This window comes from Cryptomeria japonica, chromosome 5, assembly GCF_030272615.1.
Source record: "Cryptomeria japonica chromosome 5, Sugi_1.0, whole genome shotgun sequence".
NCBI lineage: Eukaryota > Viridiplantae > Streptophyta > Pinopsida > Cupressales > Cupressaceae > Cryptomeria > Cryptomeria japonica.
This window is the reverse complement of record NC_081409.1, coordinates 90,845,132-90,871,533: the sequence shown is the minus strand read 5'-3', so window position 1 is coordinate 90,871,533 and position 26,402 is coordinate 90,845,132. Positions and strand designations below refer to the sequence as shown.

At 36.8% G+C, this 26,402-nt stretch overlaps 1 protein-coding gene across 1 annotated transcript; it reads right to left on the bottom strand.

Annotated features, from left to right (window-relative positions):
* Window positions 1-289: 289 nt before the first annotated feature.
* LOC131054720 (putative disease resistance protein At1g63350) lies at window positions 290-3,450 on the bottom strand. The gene is made up of 2 exons (XM_057989293.2): window positions 3,153-3,450; window positions 290-2,962 (listed from the first exon to the last, which is right to left on the bottom strand). Exon 2 carries the CDS (start codon window positions 2,734-2,736, stop codon window positions 472-474), a length of 2,265 nt encoding a protein of 754 aa, XP_057845276.2. The 5' UTR covers window positions 2,737-2,962; window positions 3,153-3,450; the 3' UTR covers window positions 290-471.
* Between the last annotated feature and the right edge of the window lie 22,952 nt (window positions 3,451-26,402).

The following is a 26,402-nucleotide window of genomic DNA, read 5'->3' as shown; positions in this document are numbered from 1 at the left end:
ATGATTAACAAGTGTAGAAAAAAATTCTTAAACTAATAACACAATAGTCCCATCCCAATTCTACCTACTCAAATCTACAATCCTAAAAAAACGAACTACTATTATTCAGAAAAAAAAATTAAATAATTATATAACATTTTTTCATTTTTTTTTCCAATAAGACCCCTATTCCTTAAAATAGCTCATGAGGCCTCAGCCTTAGACTTCTGTTATATCTAGAGGGGTTTAAAGCAAAGGGTAATTATGGATGTACCAAATGCGAGTGATTCCAAAATAGATAATTAAGAAATATAGAGAAAATTTTGTATAGTTTAATTTTCAAGTTTGACATGAAACTATACACTCATACGAATCGATCCGAGAATTTCTGGGCACCCAATTTGGAAATTTGGAAGATCTCTTCCATGAAACTACTAGGAAAATTGAAACAAAGATTTAGTACCAAGGAGGACTCTAAATGAATACTGTACCTTACTGGTTTCTTAATGCTCTGTATATGGGTGGGATCACTTGAACACCAGAATTAAGAGCCCAAAGATTTGACCGTGATGCTATACTCTGAATAAGCAAGTCCGATGCTGTAATATCCAATGTTTGAAGATTCTCCAAATACTCAAGCTCTTCTGGCAAGCACTCTAGGTTGTTGCAATTCTCCAGAGCCATGCGCCTGAGCATGGGCATTGCCCCTTTATGGATTTGAAGGGACCTTATCTTCAAACCCCTCAGTGTAAACGACTGCAATGCAGGGAAAGCACCTTCTCTTCCAAATTCAGAGGGTAATTCCATCAATGCCTCACAATCTACAATTTCAAGGACCCGCAACAATGGCAATGTTTCTAGACAGGGGAGGCTTCTCAGGCTGTAACAGCTGTTCAAGCAAAGAAACCGAAGCTCCAAGAATTCACAAACCCAACTCGGAAGTTCCTGCAATTTCATGCACTTCAATAGCTGAAGCTCACACAACTCTGCCATGGCCGTCATGTCTTCTGGAAGATGCTCCAGCTTTGTCATTCTTAACCAGAGACTCTGCATCTTATGCATGTTTCCCATAACCCCATCTGAAATCAAAGAATCTTCTTCACTGTCAAGATGCAAGCGTTTCAGGTTTATCAATGTCTTCAGGTCACTCAGTATTGCATATCTTCTTTGGCCGGTCAAACACAACTCTGCCATCCCTTCCAGAAGCCCGGATTTGGAATTCCATACCTGTGTACTGTTGATTTTCAAAACCTGCAATTCTTTCAATTCCATAATAGTGTAGGGAAAGGAGGTTAAGGATGTGCAGCCACTGACATCCAAAAGCTTCAAAGACTGGATTTTGCAGATCTCTGGAGGTAAGGATTTCAGCTCAATGCAGCAAGAAAGAAGAAGAGATCGCAACTTTTTCAGGTACTTTATACAAATCTTCGGCAGGCTGATTATTTTTGTTCTCGATAAGTTCAAATGAATAAGGTTTTTCAAATCGCCGAGTGAGCTTGGTAAGGACACAACCCCTGTATCGCTTAGGTCTAAAACCCTAAGCGAAATGAAACCCTGGAGAAAGCAGCTGGGAATTTTAGCAAGCCTAGTATTACCTGCTAGTAGCAAAGAGCGGACAGATGCAGATCCAGATCTTGTTGGAAGAGATATTATGTTGTTGCCAATAAGAGATATGCTGCGGCACAGGGGACTTTCAGGCCATGAAAATAGCTCCAAATTCTGACGCGGCCTAAAGAAGCATCTTTCATTCTGGTCCAAAATTTGGACGGCCATTTCGTGTATACGACTGGGCAAAATGCAGCGCACAGGCCTTCCTGCCCAGTCATACACAGACACTTCAATCAAACTATACCGCAATAGCAATTTCATCACCTGGTATCCAAAGCTAACCAGACCAATAAGGTCGTGCTTGATTGAAAGTAAACCCTCTGCAATCCACAATTCCAGCAGATGTTCAACATCTATTTCTTCAGCTTGAGGAAAGGCGGCACAGGAAAGGAAGCAGAGCTTAATGAACATAGGCAAAGCTTCATACCGATCATACAAGGGTTCCGGGGGCGAGCTGAACAGGGCTGATTTAAGCTGCCAATAGAATGGATTGTTGAACTTTGCAAGAATATGTGCTACTCCTTCGATCAGATACGATTTGGCTGCAATAGTTCGAAATATGGCTCGCGAGATATCTTCCATGTCATTTCTGTGCAGAAGCAAATCCCCCTGGTGGTGACTGTTTTTGAAGACATGGAATTGGAAAACCTCCCATCGCTCTTGCTCAGACAATGCCTCAATTTCCAGAACGCGATCAACATTGGTGGTGATTAATATTTGATCTTCACAACATTGTATGGTCATTTCTTGTGCATTACCCACATTGTTTGTAAGAGCCAGAGGATTGCCCTCATCCTCGCTACAGTTCACAATCACTGAAATGGGAGGATTGCAAGAACCCATTGTCAGGGCAAAGTCAGGGGAATGAGTATCAATTTCCCCGCACAATAACTGGCCATTAAACCCAGTACTTATGGTTACAGTGGAAGCAGTATCTTGCAGTCTCCTTAAAACATTAGGCATTGGATGGGTCACTGCCATTTGGGTTATTAATTGGGGGGCTCCATTTCTTGCATCTTGGAACCCAATCTGGCTCTGAGTGAGCATATGGAGAAAGAAAGTCATGATAAATGTTGGGGCTTCATTATGCATCTCTTTGATGTTCTTCATAGCCTGTTTGATTCTCCTCATGTTATTCCGTCTGGGCATGCAACAGGTGGAACCCTGATCATCGTTATTGCATTCTTCAATGGTGGTTTCTGCATCTTCGATCACATCATTCCATCTTTCTAACCATAGTTTGGCGGGCTCTAGCAGGGTTTCTGAGATTCGACCGGTTGAACTGTTGAGGCGATCTAATAATTGGGTTACAAGACTCTTGAGAATGGACACTCTGGAGGACAGAGATCTAAGATCATCGTGGTAGGCATCGATACTGTTTGACGCATGTGAGATACTTTTCAGCAGAATACTGATTGCTGGTTCCAAAACCAGTGGTAGAATGGCTGTTGCAATCTCCATTGACTAATATAGAATCGCCATTTCAACCACAGAGTGAATGCAATTGCAGGTACCAGGACTGACTGAAACATGAATAAATTCAGCGGAATTGACTATTGACATACCTGGTTTGTTTTCCCTCCACAGTGTCCGATGACAATTTAATCTGAAACAGATGAAAGCTGAAGAATTTAAACGCCACCCAAGTCCAATTCACAGAAGAAAATGATTCATCTACTTATGTTTGTGTAACAGAGAGAGGGTTTAACAAGTTGATCAATGCGTGTTAGGCATATAATCTGAGGCAGTCCTCCAGTTTGGAAGAAAGATGTTCAGTCAAGGAGCTCCTGTTGGGAAAAAGGTGTTTGATTCTTCCTAAAGCTTTTCCAGAAGCTCCTGAATTGATTCTCAGAGCACATAAGAGATGCATTTAGTGGAGTAGAGACATTTTATGACTCACGGGTCCTACTTAATTATTCTCAGAAATGAGTGTTTGCCCTTTCAAATTTTACTGAATATTTTATCTCTTAAAACATTTCTTAAGATGAGGGGTTTACCATTACAATTTTTTCGTGATTTACAAATACCTGGCTGAGATTGTATACCCCACTGAATGAACTAGGTTAGTTTTATTGATTAGTTCAGTAGACTGTATTATCACACTCTAACATGCTTTTTTTTAAAAAGCTAAATGTTTTTAATTAAACATATTCATCTAAATAAATATATTTTTGTTAATTTTAAATTTTTTTAGTTTGATTATATTTATAAATATAATAAATATGAGAATTGAAATAATTGAATGTGATATTAATTTTGATAATTAATGATAGGAAATGATGTGTTAGAGGCAAGCCACTTATTCATTTTTCTTTCAAATTTTGACATTCTATGATGAAGATTTTAAGATTCTAAAAATTAACTATCAATTGTCCTACTTCACTTCTATGCCTACAGACTTGACCTTTATGAGTGTGAACTTAATCTTCTACATGAACTTGATTTGATGAGTAGAGAGCTTATTTGACAAATTTTGGTCTAATTTAATTCACTCACCTTGAGAGATGAATCATTAAATCGTCTAGCTTCTAGAATTTTAGGGCATTCTACAACGAAGCTCTTAAACTCTAAAAATTAAGAGTCTAGTGCTATAGTTTACTTTCATGTCGACAAATATGACGTATATGATTGTAGAGTTGATCTTCTACACAGACTCAATTTGATGAGCATGGAGCTAATTTATTTCATTTTGTTAATTCAATTTACACAACTTGATCTTGCTATCTAAGTTGATCTAAACATAAGTGGTGTTTATAATCACCTTTGGGGAATTAGTTGGATCACATACTTCATATTCTCCTAATTCAAATCCTTGGTTGGACAAAAAGTATAGATTTCAGGGAAAGGGTCAAGGATAGTAGGTAATCATTCAACGACCTAGGATGAAGCAATTTCTAATTATGCACTAAAATTATTTTATCCACATTCATAAATCAAAATCTTAATGTGCTCAATAAGTCCTTGGTCAATACTAAATTTATAAGTGAATGTCATTAAATACAACAACCAAGCACACAAATCAACACAATTGCTTGCTTATTCAAGTTCACAATGCTCCATGCTCAGTGATGGGCAATAGATAAAATTTTGAATTTTAAATTTTAAAAGTGCATAGTTCATATCCACAACCATTAAGTGACCTAATTTAAGCTTGCACATGCAAATCTAATCTATGGTGATGAAAAATAAAATTATGGACCACAAATGAAGATTTAGGGGTTGATGATGGAAGGGATTGAAATATGAGATATTATGGGCCAATTTTATACACAACTATGTCAATTGTTAGATAATTATTATCTTAAATGGCATTGTAATTGAAGTGGATGCAAAATAAGGGTAAAAGGGGATATAAATACAATTTTCACACTACATTTCCCCAATACTTTGGTATGCATGTGAACAACTAAGTAGATGCAAGTCAAAGTAAAAAATAAAAACTAAGTACATGCAAGTGAAAGTACAACATCCTAAATTGTACTCCCTCACAATTTAGTCCACATTTTGGGCTCTCGCCTTAGTGTGTGTCCTCTGATGCTTAATTAAGGCAAGATTATGCCTTCACTATGCAAAATTGGCTTCATTTTCACTTCACACATTGCATAACCCCCTTGTCACAGCCCTAAAAAGGGATAGGACTACGGTGTGGCGCTCTGATCCTCATTGGGACAAGAGCGCCACACTTTGGTCCCCCTTAATTAGGCCCCTCTTTGGCACCCTCTTGCATCTTCAAAAATGAGTGGGAAATCCCTCTCCATGGCAGTCTATGTTGAGAAATTAATGCACTTTTTTTATGGGAAAGTATATAAGGAGGTTTTCCCCTCTCATTTGCATATCATGACATTATAAGAGAAGAGCGAAATCATCATCATCAAGTATTCAAGCATTGAAGAATTCATCACCAAGCATTTCTAGAAGTCTTCGAGGTTGCATTCTTCATTCATCAATTGTGGAGAAACATTACATCATTCATTTGCAAGCATGTGCATGTGATTAGGGCTTTTACATATTCATGTCATTTCATACAACATATGTGATTACATTCAAGAAGCAAAGCATCATTATCAATCATTGCAAATCTGAGGTATATCTTTTTATTTATTTTAATATTTGCAATATTTCAATCAAGGTTAATTCCTAAATTGAGGTTTGACTTAGGCATGCCCCTATTCCCAAACTATTTCCCTTTCTTTCTATGTGTAGGAAATGGGTATGAAGTTGCAATCTTCAGAATTGGCATTATTTTCAAAGATGAATCAACCCTCTTTGGCATGCAAAAAGTTAGGAGGAACAAAGTGACGAGTGCTCCAGTCCTAACATTTTTTGAGCTTTTTCATGGATCGGGTCCGAATCTGCATTACTTCTTAGATCTAGGTGTGTGCCTCAATTTGACAATTGTAGCTCATTATTTCTACATTTTTACCTTCATTTTTAGCACTTTTCCCTAATTTTAGCATTTCAACTCACAAAAGAGGGCAAATCAACATCATTCCCATGAATCCAATCAGCATTTCACTCCTTATCATTACTATTTTGTGACTAAATATATTGGATTCACCCCTCTTTTGAATGTAATACGTAAAATTAGTGGCTTTAAACCCTCTCATGGTGGAAACCCTAATTTTCCACCCTTTACATTTTGGTGAACTTGACTCCTTACAACTTTAATTCTGATTTATGTTCTCATAGCTGAGTGTTTATATAATTTAAAATTCAAATTTGCATTCAAAAGTTTAATTTCCAATTGAATTTCAAAAATTTAGAGGTTGATTTCACAAAAACCCTAATTTTTAATTCTAAAATTGAGCTAGTGAATTTTCTTAATTTGGATTAATTGTCTTAGATTCAATTTAAAAATATTTCAAAATTCAAATTCAAATTCATAGATCTCATTCTAATCAAATTATATAAATTCAGAGGTTTAAATTATAAAAACCCTAATTTATTTTGGTTAAATTGATTTTTGGATTGCTTCACTTTTCATCATGGCACTTAATAGATTCTATTTATTTGTTATTTCACATGATTACCTTTCTTTTTACTTATATTTATCAAAATTATGTGTTGGATAATGTCTTCTTTCATTTCACAATTTGCTTCTTTTCATTCATAGCACTTTGGCATATTGTGCTTTTAGACTTTCAAAATTCCTTCCTTTCAATCAATTTCATCTCAAAGATTTAATTTATAGTATGCATTGTTTTATGGTGATGTTTTTAGGAAAATGTATTTCATATATAGATCACCTCAAAGCTTTTGCAGATCTCAATCCTAGAGATGTTAATAGAAAACCTAACACTTGTACCTCTCCTAGGGTATCTAGTGTGAATGAAGAAAGAGATAATACTCATATCAATGATATATCTAATGGATAGCAAGCATTTAAGAGAAACATGCCCCCATATTCTTCTCATATACATACCCCAACACAAGGGGGGCAAAATCAAAATAATGGTGTTTCCATCTCTGTAGATCCTCCTTATTTTCCTAGAGCCTATCTTAAACATCTAAACATTTGTATGAAAGAAGATGTTATGTATTTTATTCATGATCTCTCTCCTCATATAACATTAAGTAAAGATGAGGCCTTAGATTATAAGGATCTTCCTTCCCAACCTACAAAAGAGGATATGCATGATGAAAGAAAGGAAAGTCTTCCTTCACAAGATATTCCTTCTTCATCTAATAATCCCTCCATTCCTTCTAAACATCCTTACACTACAAACTTCAAACAAATTTATTACAATGATCAAGTCTGCCTTATCAATTAAAGGATTCTTATAGGAGTGGCTTTAACATAATATCAAAACAAGGTTTTAGAAGACGAGGACTTGGAAAATTTGAACAAGGAATTCGAGTCCCTATAAACCATGCTACACAAATCACCACATAAGACCTAGGAAATGCTAATAAATCTCCTATGCATGACCTCCTTAGGATTCAAGACTTCAAGAACCATCTTGCAAGACAACAAGCTATTTGTTCCCATAAAAATGCTTCTTCTTCAAAAATTCCTTTTTCTTTATTTCCTCAAAACTCATGATCAACATGCTAGTGATTGTCCTAATTTTCAAAATGCAATGAAAGAACTTATTGATAGTAGAAAAGTTAAAATCATAGATGAAAATCCTTTTTCTTCTAATAATAACTCTTGTCCTCAATCTAAAAAGAATAAGCCCACACCTATTAATGATCAAGAAAAATTAGCTACTAGAATCTTTTTGAAATTGAAGTATGACAAGAATGTGCTCTTTCCTTTTGTGAATTCTAGCACTAAGAATAAAGAAGGTAGTGGAAATTTTCTTGTTCATCATGGTGGTTCTCATTCTCTGGTAAATTGTAAAGCATTTAAGAAATTTGTTCAAGAACAATACAATCGTCCTTGTATATGTCTTTCAATAGATCTTGCACTCTCTTTCTTGGTGAAAAGGTAGTGCCTTAGCACTCCTCTCACCCTCATGTTGCTCCTCACCCTATGACACAAGTAGTTAGCTTAATAAGGGGCTCTTTGTCATCAAAGTTGGTGATTTTTCAATTTCAAATACCTTGGGGTAGCAACATGATTCTCCTCTACCCCGTTTCTCAACTTTTAAGTTTCACCATTTTCTTTATGGATTGCATTCTTCATAAACTAATGTCCTTTATTGCATAGAATTATCCTTCATGTGAATACATGTGTGTCTCAAAGCCAATTCAACCTTAAGTGCCAACCACTTTTAGAAAGGACCAACGTGGGTCTCTTCCCCATTTGTCCCCTTCCAAGGAATTTAAAATTATTTTATTCCATTCTTCCATGTACTTTTGGAGTGTGCAGACAAAAACTACATTTATGCAAAATCGTCCTTGCACTCCACCCATCACTTCTCCCAACTCCCATGTCCTCTCATGCTTCACTAGGTTGACACTTGTCGACCTATTGAATGGAATGTGAGAAGATTAAGAATCAACCACCCTTTATCTTCATATTTCAATCATATTCCTTCAATCCATTTTCTCCTACACTTAGCTAGAACATCTCTTCATTCTCTCATTATGCAATGAAAATTTACTCATTCGAGGAAACTTTTAGATTGTGCAACCTTCTTGCCATTTTTGATAACTCATGAAACCACATTATCTTCATGCAAACTTCATTCTCTTTTCATCTCATAAAGAAACCATACTAGCTTGAGCACTTGGAGAACCATTACAATACCAAAATTGTTTGCACACATCCAATTCTACATTGAAGAATAAATCATTACATCAATCAGACCATATTGTGCTAATTTGGTTTACATTTTATGTTTGTTTTGGTTTTTTTTTGTCCATCATGATGTTTCTTGGAATTTGTAATATTGAAAGTGCTAACATGTTTTATGCATTCCCTTGAGATCACTTTTTCATGCACACACTAATGTAATGAACCACAAGCCATAGCCTGAGAAGAATTTTAACTCATGGATTTAGTAATGTCTTAGTTGAAGGTGATTCAAAACTTGATATAAAGATTATTAAATCTCAAGCTTCTTCATCATAAAAATTTTAAAAATTAAATGGAGGATAGTAAACATATTATTGTGTTTCTACCAAAATGGCAGGCTATACATACCTTAAGGGGAGGAAATAAAGCCATTAATGTCTTTACTAATGAAAGATTAAAATTAAATGATTGAAAATAATAGACTAAGTAGGAAAAGATCCCCTATCACATCAGAAATGTTTTATGCAATGATAGACATGAAGGGCTTGTTAACTATCTAGAGCAATAAAATGTTTAAATTGGTTCTTGTTGTGATTCTTGCATGAAATGCAATTGGTTCTCTAAAGACAAGGTGTAAAAGGGAGGCTGATGTGACCTAATAGAACTATGTTTATTTTGAACTCTATGTATAAAGTTAGGATAATGCACAGACACTTATGGCTGATTTGACATTAATATCTATTTTTCGGATATTTTTATAGATGATTTTCATACTCACATGGGGAAAACATATGAGTACACTTGGACAAGGACATCCTACAATTATTTCCATTTATGGATAGATAAGGAAACTTTAGATGAAGAAAAGGGAATTATTAATATGTTAATTCTCTCATGTGGCAATAGGTAAAGGGATTTTTTGGTGACCTTTAATCATATTATCAATCATTTTCTAGAATGATCCATCAAAATATCATGTTTCCTTATGTCCAGGTCATGGCTGTGTTGAGTGCTCTATTCTCTAGAGATAAAAATACAATATTGGGGGGTCAAATACTATAGGTTGAGCCCACATTTTTTTCCTATCTTAAGAAAAACAACAAGTTTGGGACATTTTTTATAAGGGAGGAATAACCCCTTTAATAGAGATTATTAGAGGTAGTGACAAAGACTTGTCATCATATTTCATGAATAGTTAGAAAAATGGAAAGTTTGTGGTTGGGGGTGTAAGAATGGAGGTGTAAAATAAACTCATAGAATAAGTTATTGGGTTGAACTGTAAAGATGATAAATTTCCCTGGCTAATCCAAAAACAAGCTTATGAAGACAATGTCTCTCTTTTCCTAGAAGAAGTCAAAAGACAAAAACCACACCATAATGGGTTTAGTAGAGAATAATTGTCACCACCATTGAGAGTTATTAACTACCGTTTGATTAAATATTTCACTTTGGAGTGGATATTTATAATGGTAAATGGCTACCACTTCCCCCTCATGAGTAATTTGGGGAATCACAAACTAGTAAGTTGCCTAGTTTTCCTTTCTCTCTTCTATGGATAAATGTGTTGCAAAGGGGATTTATCCTCCATTGCACCAGGGTTTAATCTATGCAATTTACAACTACTATCTAGAGAATATGCTTATTGTTAACCCTACTTTACCCTATTATTCTCCTATTAACTAGGATCAAAATCCTCCACTGCCAAGTAGCTCCAAAAAAAAATTTACTTTAAGGATGATGCACCATCATCCTCCCATGCTATTTCTTTGCACAAAGACTTTCTCTACTCTCCCAAGAAACAAAATCCTAATATTGGTTATGATACACCTCTTGGTTATTAAAATTGGTGTTGAACTTAACCTAGACAATGATAAAAAAACATATTACTAACCCCAGAAGTATTTTCCCTAAGTCATTCAATAGAAATTGAAAAGTAGTGAGTAAGTCCTTGAAGAACACTCCTATTGTCTACCCTCCCTTGCTATCAATACCTCTAATAGTGAATTAACTAAGGAAATGGTAGAACTAATTTCTCTAGGGATCATAAGTCTGATAAGCTTGCTAAACTAATTGCTATTACAAGGATTGTGGATGCCACTGAGAAAAAACCCCTAAGGATAAAAAATTAAAGAGCAATTGGAGGACTCAACTTTTAATGGTACTAATCCTAAGAGTAGCAAGGAAAACAAAGATGAAACACATAATTTGATCTTATAAGACTCACTTCCTCCTTCCCCCTCCCTCAATTGAAACTCAATTCAATGAAGCACTAGAAATGCTAAAAAGCTTAAAAGATTATGAAGGTGATGGAAAGTGGGATGTTGGAAAAGGCTTGAGTGAACCCCATGTCTGGAAGGTGATGGCAATGAAAATTGACTATTGTAGACACCCAAAATTCTCTAGTCTAATTAAATAAATATTTTATTTATTTAATTATCTAAGCCTAATTCTTCTATTAATTAAATAAATCTTTATTTATTTAATTAATTCATTTATCCTCTTCTAGCCTTATTTCTCATTTAAATAAATACATTTATTTATTTAAATTATCCTTTTCTTAAATTAAATAAATATTTTATTTATTTAATTGATCCCATTTCTTCTATTAATTAAATAAATCTTTATTTATTTAATTAATTCATTAGCCTTTTCTACCTATGACACATGTCATTCATCTCTTAATTCATACACTACCTACCCATTTCATTATTTTATTATTTCTTTTACCTACCCTCTAATCATAGCCGACTTCCTTTTTACACCTCTCAATCTTATCCCTCCATTTCTTATAGTGTCTTCTATTTAAGGAGATGTTTTCTTCATTATCAAACCCTAATTAGCTAATGAATCATCTTAGTGACTTGACTACACTACGATCCTACTTGCAACCACATTCCGTTCTTTGTTAAGCTCTTGTGCACATAAAATCTAAGAGCAAATATATCAAGCAAGATCAATGGAGATAGGAAGAATGGAGACCAAAACCCTATTGCACATGTGATGGTATAATCTTTGTAATTTAATTTGATTTTCATTGTCTTAGGTAATCTTCATATGTTATGGTGGATCTTTGTTGTTGTTAGGCTAGGGATTTTGTGGTTGAATTCATTTAGCCTTTCAATATCATTATTATTGTTTCCATTTTCACCAAATACATTTTGGCACACCCCGTGAGACATGGATTTTTCTTAGATCTGTGTTTTTTGCAGATTTTTCTAACCCTATATTGTTGTTTTGTAAAACAATTTCGAGAATAACCTTGTGCAGCTAGGGTTTTGGACCAAAAATCAAGATCATGGAGAGATTCGATCATATCTCACAAACGGCTTAGAAATTTTACACCAAATTTTTTTTGCAAGTTGAAGAAAGTATCAAAAGCTCTTAATACAAAACTTAGATTTTTTGGAGCATATTTTCATTTTCTATGAATTTTTTATGATTTTTCCTAAAAAATTAATTTTGAGAGCAAATGAGAGAATTTTTTGGATTTTCTTACATTTTTGGAAACCTCTCATAATTATACACAAGATCAGTTTTTTATGATTTTAATTTTTATGCAAAATATTTCCTAAAAATCAGATCTTTAAAAAATAAGGTTTTTCCTTAGTTTGATCATATCTCACAAACGGCTTTGAATTTTGGAATCAAATTTTTTTTTCAGGTCAGGAAAAGTATTATTGCCTCTCTATCAAACTGCCAAGGTCTACCCAACAAAAGGTGACAAATAACCATAGGCATATTATCACATAACTTCATCATGATAATTTATGATTTTCAATTTTACCAAACACTACTCACTTAATAACAACTTGTGATCATCCTGAATCCATGCTATCTGATAAGGCTTAGGGTGTTTGAATCTTTCCAACTAAAATTTATTCACCATCTCTTCTAAAATAAGATTATCCAAACTACCACTATCAATAACTACTTTACAACACTTAATAAATACCTTACATCTGGTCTTGAATGAATTTTGCCTCTGCAAGGGCTCTTCATCTTCTCTAGTATAATTTTTAGATTTTTTAGATCGATTTTTCAATTTATATGAATTTTTTATGATTTTTCATAAAAAATTAATTTTGAGAGAAAATTAGTGAATTTTTTGGATTTTCTTACATTTTTGGAAATCTATTATAATTATACACAGGATATATTTTTTTTATTTTAAATTTTATGCAAATTAATTCCTCAAAAATCAGATCTTTGAAAATTAGAGTTTTGCATTATTTTACTCATATCTCACAAACTACTTGGATTTGTTCCAGAAACATTTTTATGTAGGTTTGGAAGACCATCAGGAATCTCCAATAAAAATTTCAGATTTTTTGGATTGATTTTGCATTTTATATGAATTTTTTATGATTTTTCATAAAAAATTAATTTTTGGAGCAAATTAGCAAATTTTTTGGATTTTATTACATTTCTGAAAATCTCTTAAAATTTTACAGTTGATATTTTTTTATGATGAATCAAATCTTTGAATTGATCAACAAAACGCATTGTTGAAGGCCCCTATTTCACAAAGTCTTTTGGATCTAAAATTTACCTAACTTGTGTGCTTGCAGGAAGGGGTGATCATTTGAAACAATCCAAACTACTAACAACTCTTTGTTGCAGGTCCTTGGCAAGGGTTTTTTGGATTTTTATTGTGTGCCTTGTTTTCATAGACTAGCAAACACTTCCACTGGTGCACTAAAATTGAATCATTGTCTTTTGTGTCTTGAGCAATAGGCTCTTTTTGTTTAATCTTTAGAGGGTCTGTCTTCCCATGTGGTCATTAGGACTACTAGTGAGAAGAGAACAACCCAAGTGGTAGCAAGGAAAACCCACCTCTTCCGAACCACTATAAACAACTGTATTCATGGTGAAAACTATGGATAACGTGTGTTGATTAGTTCATACCGACACTATGTCTCCCCATAAACCCGTTTGATCAAATTTATTTGATCATTTATAGGGCGTAACCCCTACCGGCTGGGAGCCTTCTGTATTTACAGAGCTGAAAATGCCGCATGTATGGCCACACGAGCGGATGCCCTTACTAGCACCTTTTTGTTTTAGAAGCCCAAATCCTTCTAGTTGTTGGGGCAGGAGATCGGACCTTTGGTAGCGGCCCACACACATACGGTTCTTAGTAGAGATACAAAGTTCATCACGGGGAGTTTTTCGTGGGGACTGATGCTTGGTTGACCCGAGAAGTGAGTGTCGAGGGTGGATCCAATGAGGTCAAGCATCTAAGTATCTGCTTTGAATAGCGTAGCCTCAGGGGTAAAACCCCATGTGGGATCAACAACTATTGTCTTGGTCAGCCATAAGAATTGTACTTGACTTATGTTAAACATTCAAACATTCAAGACCAAACGGAAAAACATTGTGTCTTTTGTGTCTTCAAGTGTATGCAAAACATTTTTACATCAAACAACACACTTTTCTTGGAGTCATTTTGAGTCTACACACTTGCACACATTGAGTGCTCATCAACATTGTGTCCTCTTGTCACGAAAAACAGTCAAACATTAAGATTTGGTCACAACAAGCAACTTCACAAATTGGAAAAATTTTACAGTCCAGTAAACAAGAGCAATCAGTTTCGAAATTCTTGAGCTTCCTAGGTCATTTCTCCAGGTTTCATTTAGCATTCAACTTGTCTTTGGGTCTCACAAAGTCCATCATTGCTTTACACCTTACATTACATTTACATTTGTCTAAACTTGAGTCAAAAGGTCACTTGTTTGTCCTCATCATACTTTGTCAACACACTACATACAACAACATTTTGCTAAGTGGTCCCTCATCAAGGTCTCTTACCTTTGGGTCTCATTTGGTCTTACTTAGAGTCAAGGTCAACTTACCTCATCAAGAGAAACTATCCTCTCTTTGGAAGTCACACCTACTCTACTACATACATACTTGGTCTTACACTTTGGACATTGCAAGTACACTTCAGATTCATTTACATTCCATCCAACCCTTGGTCTTCCATACTTTTTCCATTTTCATCTAGTCTCACACATCTCGGTTAATACCTAGTTCATGGTTGAAACCCGTCTTCAAAAATCTAGGAGAGAAACTAAAGAGGCTCAAGAGTCCACAAACATGAGTATCTATGAGTATGACAATGATGTCTTTTTCAATACTGATCATAACACATTACCTGACATGGATGCCTATAGAAACATTCCAAATGTTGAGAACATGGACACTACAAACAACAATGATACACACAATGACAATATGGACAACTTTTTCGTACATTCAGCAGATGTGGAAGAATCCATTATGAATCCCCATTTCAATTGATTGGTTGAGGAAATAATGAGGAGGGATAGACAATACTTCCTACAAATGATGGCACAAAGTGGAGCCAAGATACCTCATGATTTCGACATGTCTCAAATAATGGAAAATCGACCTTTGCAACAAACTCACTCCAACATGGATCAAAGCAGACCTAATAGTGGAGGCAATAGAGGACCACATCTTCTGCCTGAATCACCATCATCTTTGTTTCAAAAACCAGAGGTCCCACATACACATGGTCAAGCATATGATACTCACCTTCGTAGACCATTATGGAAGTCTTATGTAGAAAGATATGCTCAATCACATACCAATGCTAAGGATCAACCACCAAAGCAATTGGATATTCAAAGGCATGCTCAAAATTCGGACACAAGGAAACCCTGTGTCAAATTTGGGGGCAACACATTAGAACATGACATGCCTGTAGAGTATGGTATACATGGACAAAACAGATATGGCGTTCCTCAACATGAATCTATACCAAGTGGTCCATATACGCAGCATCATTATAGACCTCCTCCATATGAACATGTGTATGATCAATATCATCCATATATGCAACATGCTCCTCCTCCAATTGGTGCCTCAAGCATGGGGTATGGTCCGAGAAGTCGATCTCCACCTAAGAGCAATTTGGAGCAACAAATCAGGGACTTACAAAAGAAAATGGAGGACATAAATACACCAAAGCCAACATACACAATGAGAGACATATGTCCTTATCCATTTGACAAGAGCATTCCAATGCCTCCTTTTCCTACACACTTTGTGACACCTAAGTTTGATAAGTATAGAGGAAAAGGGGATCCTAAGGCACACATAAGACAATTTTTCACAGCTTGCATTGAAGTAGCAGCAGAAGAGACATATTTGATGAGATGATTCCCACAAAGCTTAGGCGATCAAGCTATGGAATGGTTCTCCCAACTACCACCTAGTATTAAGTCATGGGGTGACTTAGCAGAGGCATTTATTCAACATTTCTCCTACAATATAGAGACAGACATATCAGTCACTACTTTGTGTAACACCAAGCAAAAAGAGGGAGAGTCTTTTGCATCATTTTTACAAAGATGGAGGAATCTAGCCAGCAGATGCTCTTGTGAAATTCCACAAAAACAAATGGTAGAAATGTTCACCCAAAATGTTAACAAAGACATTGGTTATGATCTAAGAAAAGCTTGTTTGTCCACCTTCAAGGATGTCATTGAAAAGGGCTTAGTGATAGAAAAGGTTCTAATTGAACAAGGAGTCATTAAGATATTCAAGGAAAACAAAGATGACTTTAAAGGAAAAGACAAGCCAAGATTTTGGAACAAAAACAATAACACAGTCAATGATGGTGTTGTTGATGCCAACATAGTGCGACCCAAATTCATCTTTTCGGGATCAAGTTCTACAAACAATCAAGTGAATACTCAAAGAACTTCTAGATCATGAAGGAAGTAGATCACGAAGGAAGTACACCCCATTGGGAGAACCACTTGAGTCAGTTTTAAAAAAGCTAGTGGCAAACAAGGTAATCACTATTCCAGATTTTCCTCCATATGAACCAAAGGTTAAACCATATTGGTGGAACGATGATGAGTATTGTGAATTCCATAAGAGCAAGGGTCATAAGACAGGAAATTGTCATCGACTGAAGAACATCATACAAGATCTCATTGATAAAGGTGACATTGAGATTGAGAGACACTCCTCCAATCAAGAACATGAGATGTTTAAGGAACCATTCCAAAATATGACAAAGGAAAAGCTAAAGCCACAGATGAACAAACCAACTATACCAAAGCATCCTATAACTATGATTCAACTATCAATCACATCTCGATGGACAATTACGTCTCTACCATTATCATCAAGGACAAAAACATTCAAAATTCTAATCGGAGACCCAAGATTGTCCTAAAAGGTGTTGGATCTTCTTCCAAACCTACTTTAGAATGTAATGTCACAACCCGCCGAGGTAAAATTACTTTGCAAGGGGCTCCAACCAAAAACACTGCTTTCTCATCAACCAAGCCTGAGTATGACCTTGTAGAACAATTAGGGAAGACACCCGCGCTCATCTCCATCCTTGAGCTATTACGCATATCCCCCGCACATAAAGCTATTCTTGACAATTTGAGAGACACCGTCGTTCCTACTAATCTAAACATGGACCAGTTTCAAGCCATGGTGGGATACCTTTCCATTCCACACTCCCTTACATTCACAGAAGCTGATGATGCCTCTATAAGTTAGCCACACAATGCACCATTACACATTGAAGCCTTCATACACAAACATCAAATCAAACAAGTCCTGATAGATGGAGGAGCTTGTCTAAACATTTGTACATTGAGCACAATTAAACAATTGGGATATTCTGATAAATCTGTGAATTCTACAAATCAAATCACCATCAAGGCATATGATGATGAAGAGCGTTCGTCCAAAGGCACAGTCACCTTACCTCTCAGAGTTGGGCCAATTACAAAGGATGTGGTTTGTCAAGTCCTGGATCTCGATCTCACTTATAACATATTGCTAGGACGTCCTTGGATTCATGAAATGAGGGTAGTCCCATCTACATATCACCAATGCATTAAGTTTTCTCACAATGGAGTGGAGGTAACAGTTAATGGTGATCCTAATCCATTCATATACTGCAATAACCTGAGATCAAAAACTGAGACCATCATTCCCAGTAATCGCGAAGTTGTTCCTTCTTCGGCGTACTTTGATCCTGGGTCATTAAAACCTTCGACCTCAAAACAAGGTGAGCTTAAAGGCAAATTTCAAGACAAGGGCATGGGGGAATACACTTTAAATCAAACCATGTACTTACGACAAGTCATGAGTTCACCAAAAGAATATGGAAGACCACATCTTAACAAGCAAGTATCCATCATGGTACTCAAATGGGACCCTACTACCTTTCAAAGATGGGGTGAACTGGAAGAGGAAGATTTATACAAGATGCTTTACAAAGACATTGAAGATGATACACAAGATCACATCAGTTTACCATGTGAGAAATATGGCAAAGGATTCAAGATTCTACAAAAATTTGGGTATGATGGAAAAAGCCCTCTTGGGTTATGAAAGGAAGGTATCATTGAACCTTACAACCTGAATTGACTTTCAAAAAGGAACACTCGAAAGGACTTGGTTTCTTGACTTCCAAGGTCCACACTCGAAGGACAGAAGAAGCCTTGCAAATCAAGGCTCCCAAAATTCAACAAGAGGATCGCTATTCTACAGACTCCAACGAATGGGAATGGGGTTCAAACAAATCCTCTAGTGACTATGAGCTCACTGAGACATTCAGAGAGCTAGATGAACCCACAAAAGAAGAGGAATTTTACAAAAAGTTCAAAGTTGGTCAAGAAACAACCCATGAGGATTCTACATAGTCCTTGTCCCAAGGTTCTAGATTGAAATCACATAGGATGAGAACACCTGTCCCAAAATGCGCTACTAGTGATGATAATTTGGATTCGCTCGCGATCGAGACTGATGAGGAGAGTGCCATCGATGACCTCAATAATTACCTTAACATACCTGAATATAACTGTGTCTTTACTCTTAGCCCCGCTAACTTCAAAGACATTAAAGGCCTTCCCCATGTTCACCACCAACTCATTGACTGGGATTATGAAGGACCTACACAGTTTGACACATTCCAAAATGATGAAGCTTTTATTGACTATCTTGGCATACGAGATGATCTTCCCCCTGGGGACCATAAAGAAGGATACACTATAGAACTCAATAGCATGGCATATTTTGGTGAGGGTGTCGGACCTTCCAGTCGCAAAAATGTGAAAATAAGAACAAACCAAGGGTCTTATGGCAAAAACCACATTGTGGCGCTGTCTGACCCCAAAAAAGTAAAAAGAAAGGACGTATCTGAGGGCGAAAACCTCTCTGAGGCACCCAAAGATGGAAGGCTCAACATTCTCCCAACATCATATGAGGAAAAGTCATCCATGTTGGTAGAGAAGACTATCAAAACAAACATTGGTACAGAAGAGGTTCCACACAACATATTCCTGGCTCAATCATTGACAGAGTTAGAAAGGTCAAAATTCATAAGTTTCTTCAAAGAACGACAAATCAACTTTGCATGGTCATACGCTGATATGCCTGGATTGGATCCAGATTTGGTAATGCATCATTTGACAGTTAAACTAGGGGCAAAACCAGTGAAACAGAAATTAAGAAAGATGCATCCACAAGTGGCATTACTAGTCAAAGAAGAACTTGAGAAATTATTGGATGTCAGATTCATACGCCCAACTGATTATCCTGAATGGATCTCCAACTTGGTGCCCATCAGTAAACCAGATCGCAGCATCAGAATATGTACAGACTTCAGAGACATCAACAAAGCTTCTCCAATGACTTCCCATTACCAAATATTGACTTGATTGTCGATCTCACAACAGGTCATGAAATGTTATCACTGATGGATGGATTCTCTAGTTATAATCAAATAAGGATCACGCTTGAGGATCAACACAAAACATCATTCACTTGTCCTTGGGGAACTTTCTGCTGGAATGTCATGCCCTTTGGGCTAAAGAATGCAAGTGCTACCTATCAAAGAGCCATGACTACTATCTTTCATGATCTCATGCACGTAACTATGGAAGATTATGTCGATGACCTCTTAGGCAAATTAAAAGACAGAAATACACATTTGGACATACTTTTAGTCGTCTTTGATCGGTTGGAAAAATACAAAGTAAGATTAAACCCCAAGAAATGTGTCTTTGGAGTAACCTCCGGGAAGCTCCTAAGATTCATTGTATCCAAAAGAGGAATCGAAGCTAATCCAGCAAAAGTCAAGGCCATCTTGGAGATGCAACCACCAAGAAATATCAATCAACTTCAATCTTTACAAGGCAGACTCCAGTCCATACGAAGATTCATAGCGCAACTTGCAGATAAGTGTAATCCTTTTCAGCACTTACTACATAAAAACATCAAATTCAAATGGGATGATAACTGTCAACAGGCTTTCCAGATGCTCAAAGAGTATCTTCTAAATCCGCCAGTGCTGATGCCACCAGTTCCAGACCAGCCTTTGTTACTAGACATATCGGCTACTTCAACAACACTGGGGGCACTCTTAGCACAACAAAATGCTGAGGGCAAGGAAAAAGCAGTATATTATATCAGTCGCACATTGGTGGGATATGAGCTAAACTACACACCAATTGAGCATGCATGTCTCCCCATGGTCTTTACTTCACAGAAATTACGACATTACATGCTCACTCATAAGACTAAGCTGGTTGCAAGAATCGATCCATTGAAATACCTTCTCAATAAAGCAACACTTACTGGGCGACTAGCCAAATGGGTAATGATCCTGAGTGAGTTTGACATCGAGTATGTGGACAGAAAAGTAATAAAAGGACAAGCCATTGCAGATCAATTAGCAGATGCTCCCATGATAGATGATGTTCCTCTAAGTTCAGAATTTCTAGATGAATCCATTTTAACAATGTCACATGCAAAACCATGGCAACTGTACTTCGATGGCTCATACACAGCATGGGGCAGGAGCTGGCATCCTTTTTATAACTCCTCAAGGGGATTCTATACCAAAATCATACCGCTTATCATTTCCTTGCACTAACAATATAGCGGAATATGAGGCATTAGCAACTGGATTACGGATTGTAGTTCAGTGGAAGATCCAAGAACTTCGTGTTTTTGGGGACTCTCAACTTATAATCTATCAAGCAACTAATGATTACCAAACAAAAGATGAAAAATTAATGCCTTATAAACAAATGGTGGATGACCTAAAACAACACTTCACAAAGATAGATTTTGAGCAGATACCAAGAGAGCAAAATCGAGCCACATATGCCATGGCTACAATTGCTTCATTGATCGATCTACCTCCAAATGAGACCTACTATGAGTTCTTGGTGGATAACCTTTTGGTTCCTTCATATGAGATCATTCCTACTGAGATGATATGTGTTGTCGGTCCTGAGTCCTAGTTATATGGTTCCATCTTCACATACCTTCATGACAATACCCTTCCTCCTGACCTATCCAATACCCAACGTTGCACTTTCATTCTCCAATCTTCCCGATACGTCATTCTAGCTGATATCCTATACCGGCAAGGTCTAGATGGCACTCTTCTTAGATGTTTAGAAAGTGACGAATCTCAGATTGCGTTGTGGGAAGTGCATGAAGGGATATGTTGTCCACATGGTAGTGGTCCTACCTTGGCTAAGAAACTTATCAGGACTGGATATTACTGGCCCAATATGGAAAAGGACTCATATCAGTTTATCAAGAAATGTAAGCAATGTCAAATTCATGGAGACCTCATACATGCGCCAGCACAAGAACTTCAACCACTGGCATCTCCTTGGCCCTTTTGTCAATGGGGACTCGATCTCATAGGCAAGATTCACCCTCCTTCTTCCAATGGTCATAAATTCATTATCACTGCCACAGAGTATTTCACAAAATGGATTGAAGCTGTACCTCTCACACAAGTCATTGGAAAACAGATTGCTAAATTTATCCTCAATTATATCATTTTTCGATATGGTATTCCTGTTTCCATTATCACTGATAACGGGCGTCCTTTCAAAAATCAAGATGTTCGTGAACTCTGTGACCGCTTCCATATTTCCCATCATTTATCCACACCATATTACCCCCAAGGTAATGGCCAAGCTGAGGCATCTAATAAAACAATCCTTAAAATCCTAAAGAAGACAGTCGATGACGCTGGCCCTAATTGGCATATCCAACTTAATCCTGCACTTTGGTCCTACCGCAAAAGTGTCCGCACACCTACAGGGGCTACACCCTATTCACTTGTCTACGGCACTAAAGCCATCTTTCCTATTGAGGTCAAGCTACCCTCTTTACGAGTCTGTTTGAAAAACATCATCAGTGATGAAGACTATAGGGTCTCTCGCTTACAAGAACTGGAACTACTGGATGAACGCAGACAAACTACTTTTAATCATCTCAAGGCTTATCAACAATGAATGAGTTGCAGCTACAATCACAAGGTCAAGCCTCGCACATTTGAGGTAGGTGATTTGGTTCTCAGAGAAAACCCCAAAAATCAGCAAGACAGAGAGAAGAAGGGCAAGTTCGAACCAAACTAGCTTGGTCCCTACATCATCACAGCAGCATATGGATCTCGGGCATATCAGCTCTCAAACATAGAAGGTGAACCTCTGGAGGATCCTATCAACAGCATGCACCTTCGCAGGTTCTACACATAGCTCTTTGGAATATCCTAAATTCAAAAATACAAAAAAAAAAATCAAAAATTTCAAAAATTTCAAAAATACAAAAAAAATCAAAAAATACAAAAATACAAAAAAAAATTATAAAACAAAAAAATCGTTACTTGGTGAAAACTTGGCAAACAGGCGTCTTGTGACACAAAAAACATTGAAAAATTGAAAAAAGTAAAGAAAAACATTTCATCCAACGGTGAAAACCACTTCGGTGGCTCCCTGGGCAAGTACCATGGTGAAAACTGGGTCACCAGCGCCATGTGTAGAGACATTTCTCCTCCCTCCTTTAGGATTCACTTGCATCCTTTCACTTTGCACACACTCACAACCTATTCGTTCATAATAAACTTACCCATTCCCATCATAGCTTGTTATTGATCTACCCAAGATTGGTTCGCCATTCATAATAAACATCCCTTTTCACCTCCCTTTCCATCCATAATAAATCAGATCCTATCTGTGGCTAAGGAAAATCCTACGTCTAGTGATGGGTGTGGAACTAAGAACATCACATGTTTCAAGGAGTACAATTTCTTCCAGCTTCCTTCAGTCTATCCGTGCACAATCCACAATAAAGCAACATTTGCATCACAGATCCGCAATAAAGTTTCATCTTCTCTGCAATAAAGTATCAATTTCATGGATTCAGTCAGTTTTAGATGAGACACAGCAGCAACAATGGGCTTCAACATATCAAATCTTTCAACAGACTCAGACAACATATGGTTCAGTGCTATCTATCCTTTTTGTGAAAGTAAACATTGTGACCACGATCAAATAAGACTTATACAAGTGACAAGAGACACTAAACTGGAGGACTACAGTGGATGTTGGTGTCGATTCTTGGTTTTCTTTTGATTTTATCTTTTGGTGACATGTCTTTTAGCTTTTTCAGGATGTCTCTGACAAGAGATTCTATCTCTAGGATGTCTTTGACTAGAAAGGCGAGGATGGGGTATTGTCACCTATTTTTGTTTGTTGTCTGTGGATTGTCTCTTAGTAATGCTATGACTTGTCCAAGGATATGAGGACACTGTGAGTCTAGTGTGAACTGGGGCATTCTTTGTTTGTGACTATCTTATCTCCATGCAAACAGGTACAATGACTTTTTGGGTCAAACATATGCCTCGATTGTCATAACCTACTTGCCTTAATAAAGCTCAATGATGATAACGCACAAGAAGCTTTTTCACTTTCATATCTTCTGTCTTCCATCCCCCTTTCTTGATTGACCTCCATTGTCCTTCTCGAGTCTGCGTAGCCTGCTATCACATGACTGAGTATAATGACACACCAAAAACATTTGCATTTCATGTAGTTGCACCTGCATTACCACATATTAAGCATTTCATACATACATATAGATATCACAATTGCACCATATCCTGCACACAACACATGTTAGCACATCTTACATTTTCATCATGTAAATAGTTCTTTGCATTATCATATTCATCTGCATTACATACATTCACATTTGCATCATGCATACACATATAAAACATAAAAGAACAAAAAAATATATTGCATTGCCTCATATACATATTTGCATCCATATTATAAGCATCACATAAAACATACATCATGAAAAATCTCATCACATAGGTACACATGCATATAGCTGCCGCAAAGATGAATCATCTCATATATATAATCATAAGTGTCATGATACAATGATGTCAAAATACATATGGCTACAAAATCACCTACAAGTGTCTACATCATCATACAAAATGGTACAATACTGATACATAGGGAGCCCTCTACAGCTACGATGAACTCCCTCCCTCAGAGTTGGCTAGCCTCGACAGAGTCTGAGCCCTAGAAGGACCCGCCCCAAGATCATCTCTCCTGGCCCCTGTGTCCTCTACAGCCACCCCTCGTGTCGCCCTATCCGAACAGAGGAACCCACTGATAACTCCTGCCAACACTGTTGGTAGTGCTAATCCTGTCCATGTCATGGTATCCCATGCCATGTGTCCCACCCTCATCTCCAGTCCCGGATCCTAGAACACTCATCTAAGGGCATCCTTGTCTCTGTCTCGATTGTAAGGAATCATCTCCCCATCGATCGGTATCCGCAGAATCCTGTATACATCCTCCAGGGTGACTGTCATCTCCCCCATCGGCAAATGAAAAGTGCAAGTCTCAGAGTGCCACCTCTCTGCCAGTGCAGTCAGCAATCCCATGTTCACCCGAAACTCAGGCACATACATAATATGTCTCAATCCCATAGCCTCAATCGTAGCTCGATCCTCGGCTGTCAACTCAGGTCACAACCTCTAAGTCGATGGGAATCTCTCCCGTGACTCCAGCATAGGCAAATACTCCTGCAGTCAATCAAATCAATCATGTCAGTCATAGTGGCATTCACTGTTCATCACAAAATGCTACTTTTTTATCTAAGTGCATATGGCATTCTATCCTAGTGATACTCACTGTTCATCACAAAGTGTTGCTTCTATCCTAATGGTACTCCCTGTTCATCACAAAGTACTACGTGTGTGGCACTCCCTATTCATCACAAAATGCTGCTCACATTTGCACTCACTATTCATCACAAAGTGCTGCTCATATCTTGGTACTCACTGTTCATCACAAAGTGCTGCTCATATCTTGGTACTCCCTGTTCATCACAAAGTGCCTTGATCTATCTTATCCTAGGGCCTATGCTTGAGTGAATCCTCTTGAGTAGTTTCCTAATTGGCAACGTATGTTCTATCATAGAATTGTCAATCCTAGCCCTATTTGTTATCCTAGTCTTCCCTAGAGGACCTGCTTGAGTGTATCCTCTCAACAGCTTATCCAATTGACAGTGTATGTTCATCACAGAACTGTCGATTTGACCTAGAAGATAAAAATTCACATTTTTGGACACAAACATGTTTTCCTGACATAAACACGTATTTATTACATTACCTAGCATGCATTAATGACAACAATAAATGCATCAAAGTACACAGAGGTTTTGTGGTACTTACTGGCTCTCTGGCCTTTGTTGGCCTCTGGAATCGACGAACACGATCGAATCTATGAGCCATTGCCATTGCTGCTGCTCTATCTCGCTCTGCACTCTAATCTTTTAGATGTGTGGATGACAATGAGGATGTTTTCCCCTCGTGGTCTATCTTATAGACTGCCCTAGCCCTAGTCTCCTATGTCAGCCTTCGTTATCCCGTGACTTTGTCACTTTATCTGGTCAGTCCATTCTAGCCTTTCTTTCTTATCGAGAGATTGTCTATGGTCTTTTCACACATTTTCATCCAATCTCTCGAGGGGGCATATCATTCCCATCTTGGCGCAACTCTGTATCAGTTCATCTTATCTTCTTTGAAACAACGCGACAAGCCACATTGTCTCAAAGAGGGGCAAAATGTAGACACCCAAAATTGTCCAGTCTAATTAAATAAATATTTTATTTATTTAATTATCTAAGCCTAATTCTTCTATTAATTAAATAAATCTTTATTTATTTAATTAATTCATTTATCCTCTTCTAGCCTTATTTCTCATTTAAATAAATACATTTATTTATTTAAATTATCCTTTTCTTAAATTAAATAAATATTTTATTTATTTAATTGATCCCATTTCTTCTATTAATTAAATAAATCTTTATTTATTTAATTAATTCATTAGCCTTTTCTACCTATGACACATGTCATTCATCTCTTAATTCATACACTACCTACCCATTTCATTATTTTATTATTTCTTTTACCTACCCTCTAATCATAGCCAACTTCCTTTTTACACCTCTCAATCTTATCCCTCCATTTCTTATAGTGTCTTCTATTTAAGGAGATGTTTCCTTCATTATCAAACCCTAATTAGCTAATGAATCATCTTAGTGACTTGACTACACTATGATCCTACTTGCAACCACATTTCGTTCTTTGTTGAGCTCTTGTGCACATAAAATCTGAGAGCAAATATATCAAGCAAGATCAATGGAGATAGGAAGAATGGAGACCAAAACCCTATTGGACATGTGATGGTATAATATTTGTAATTTCATTTGATTTGCATTGTCTTAGGTAATCTTC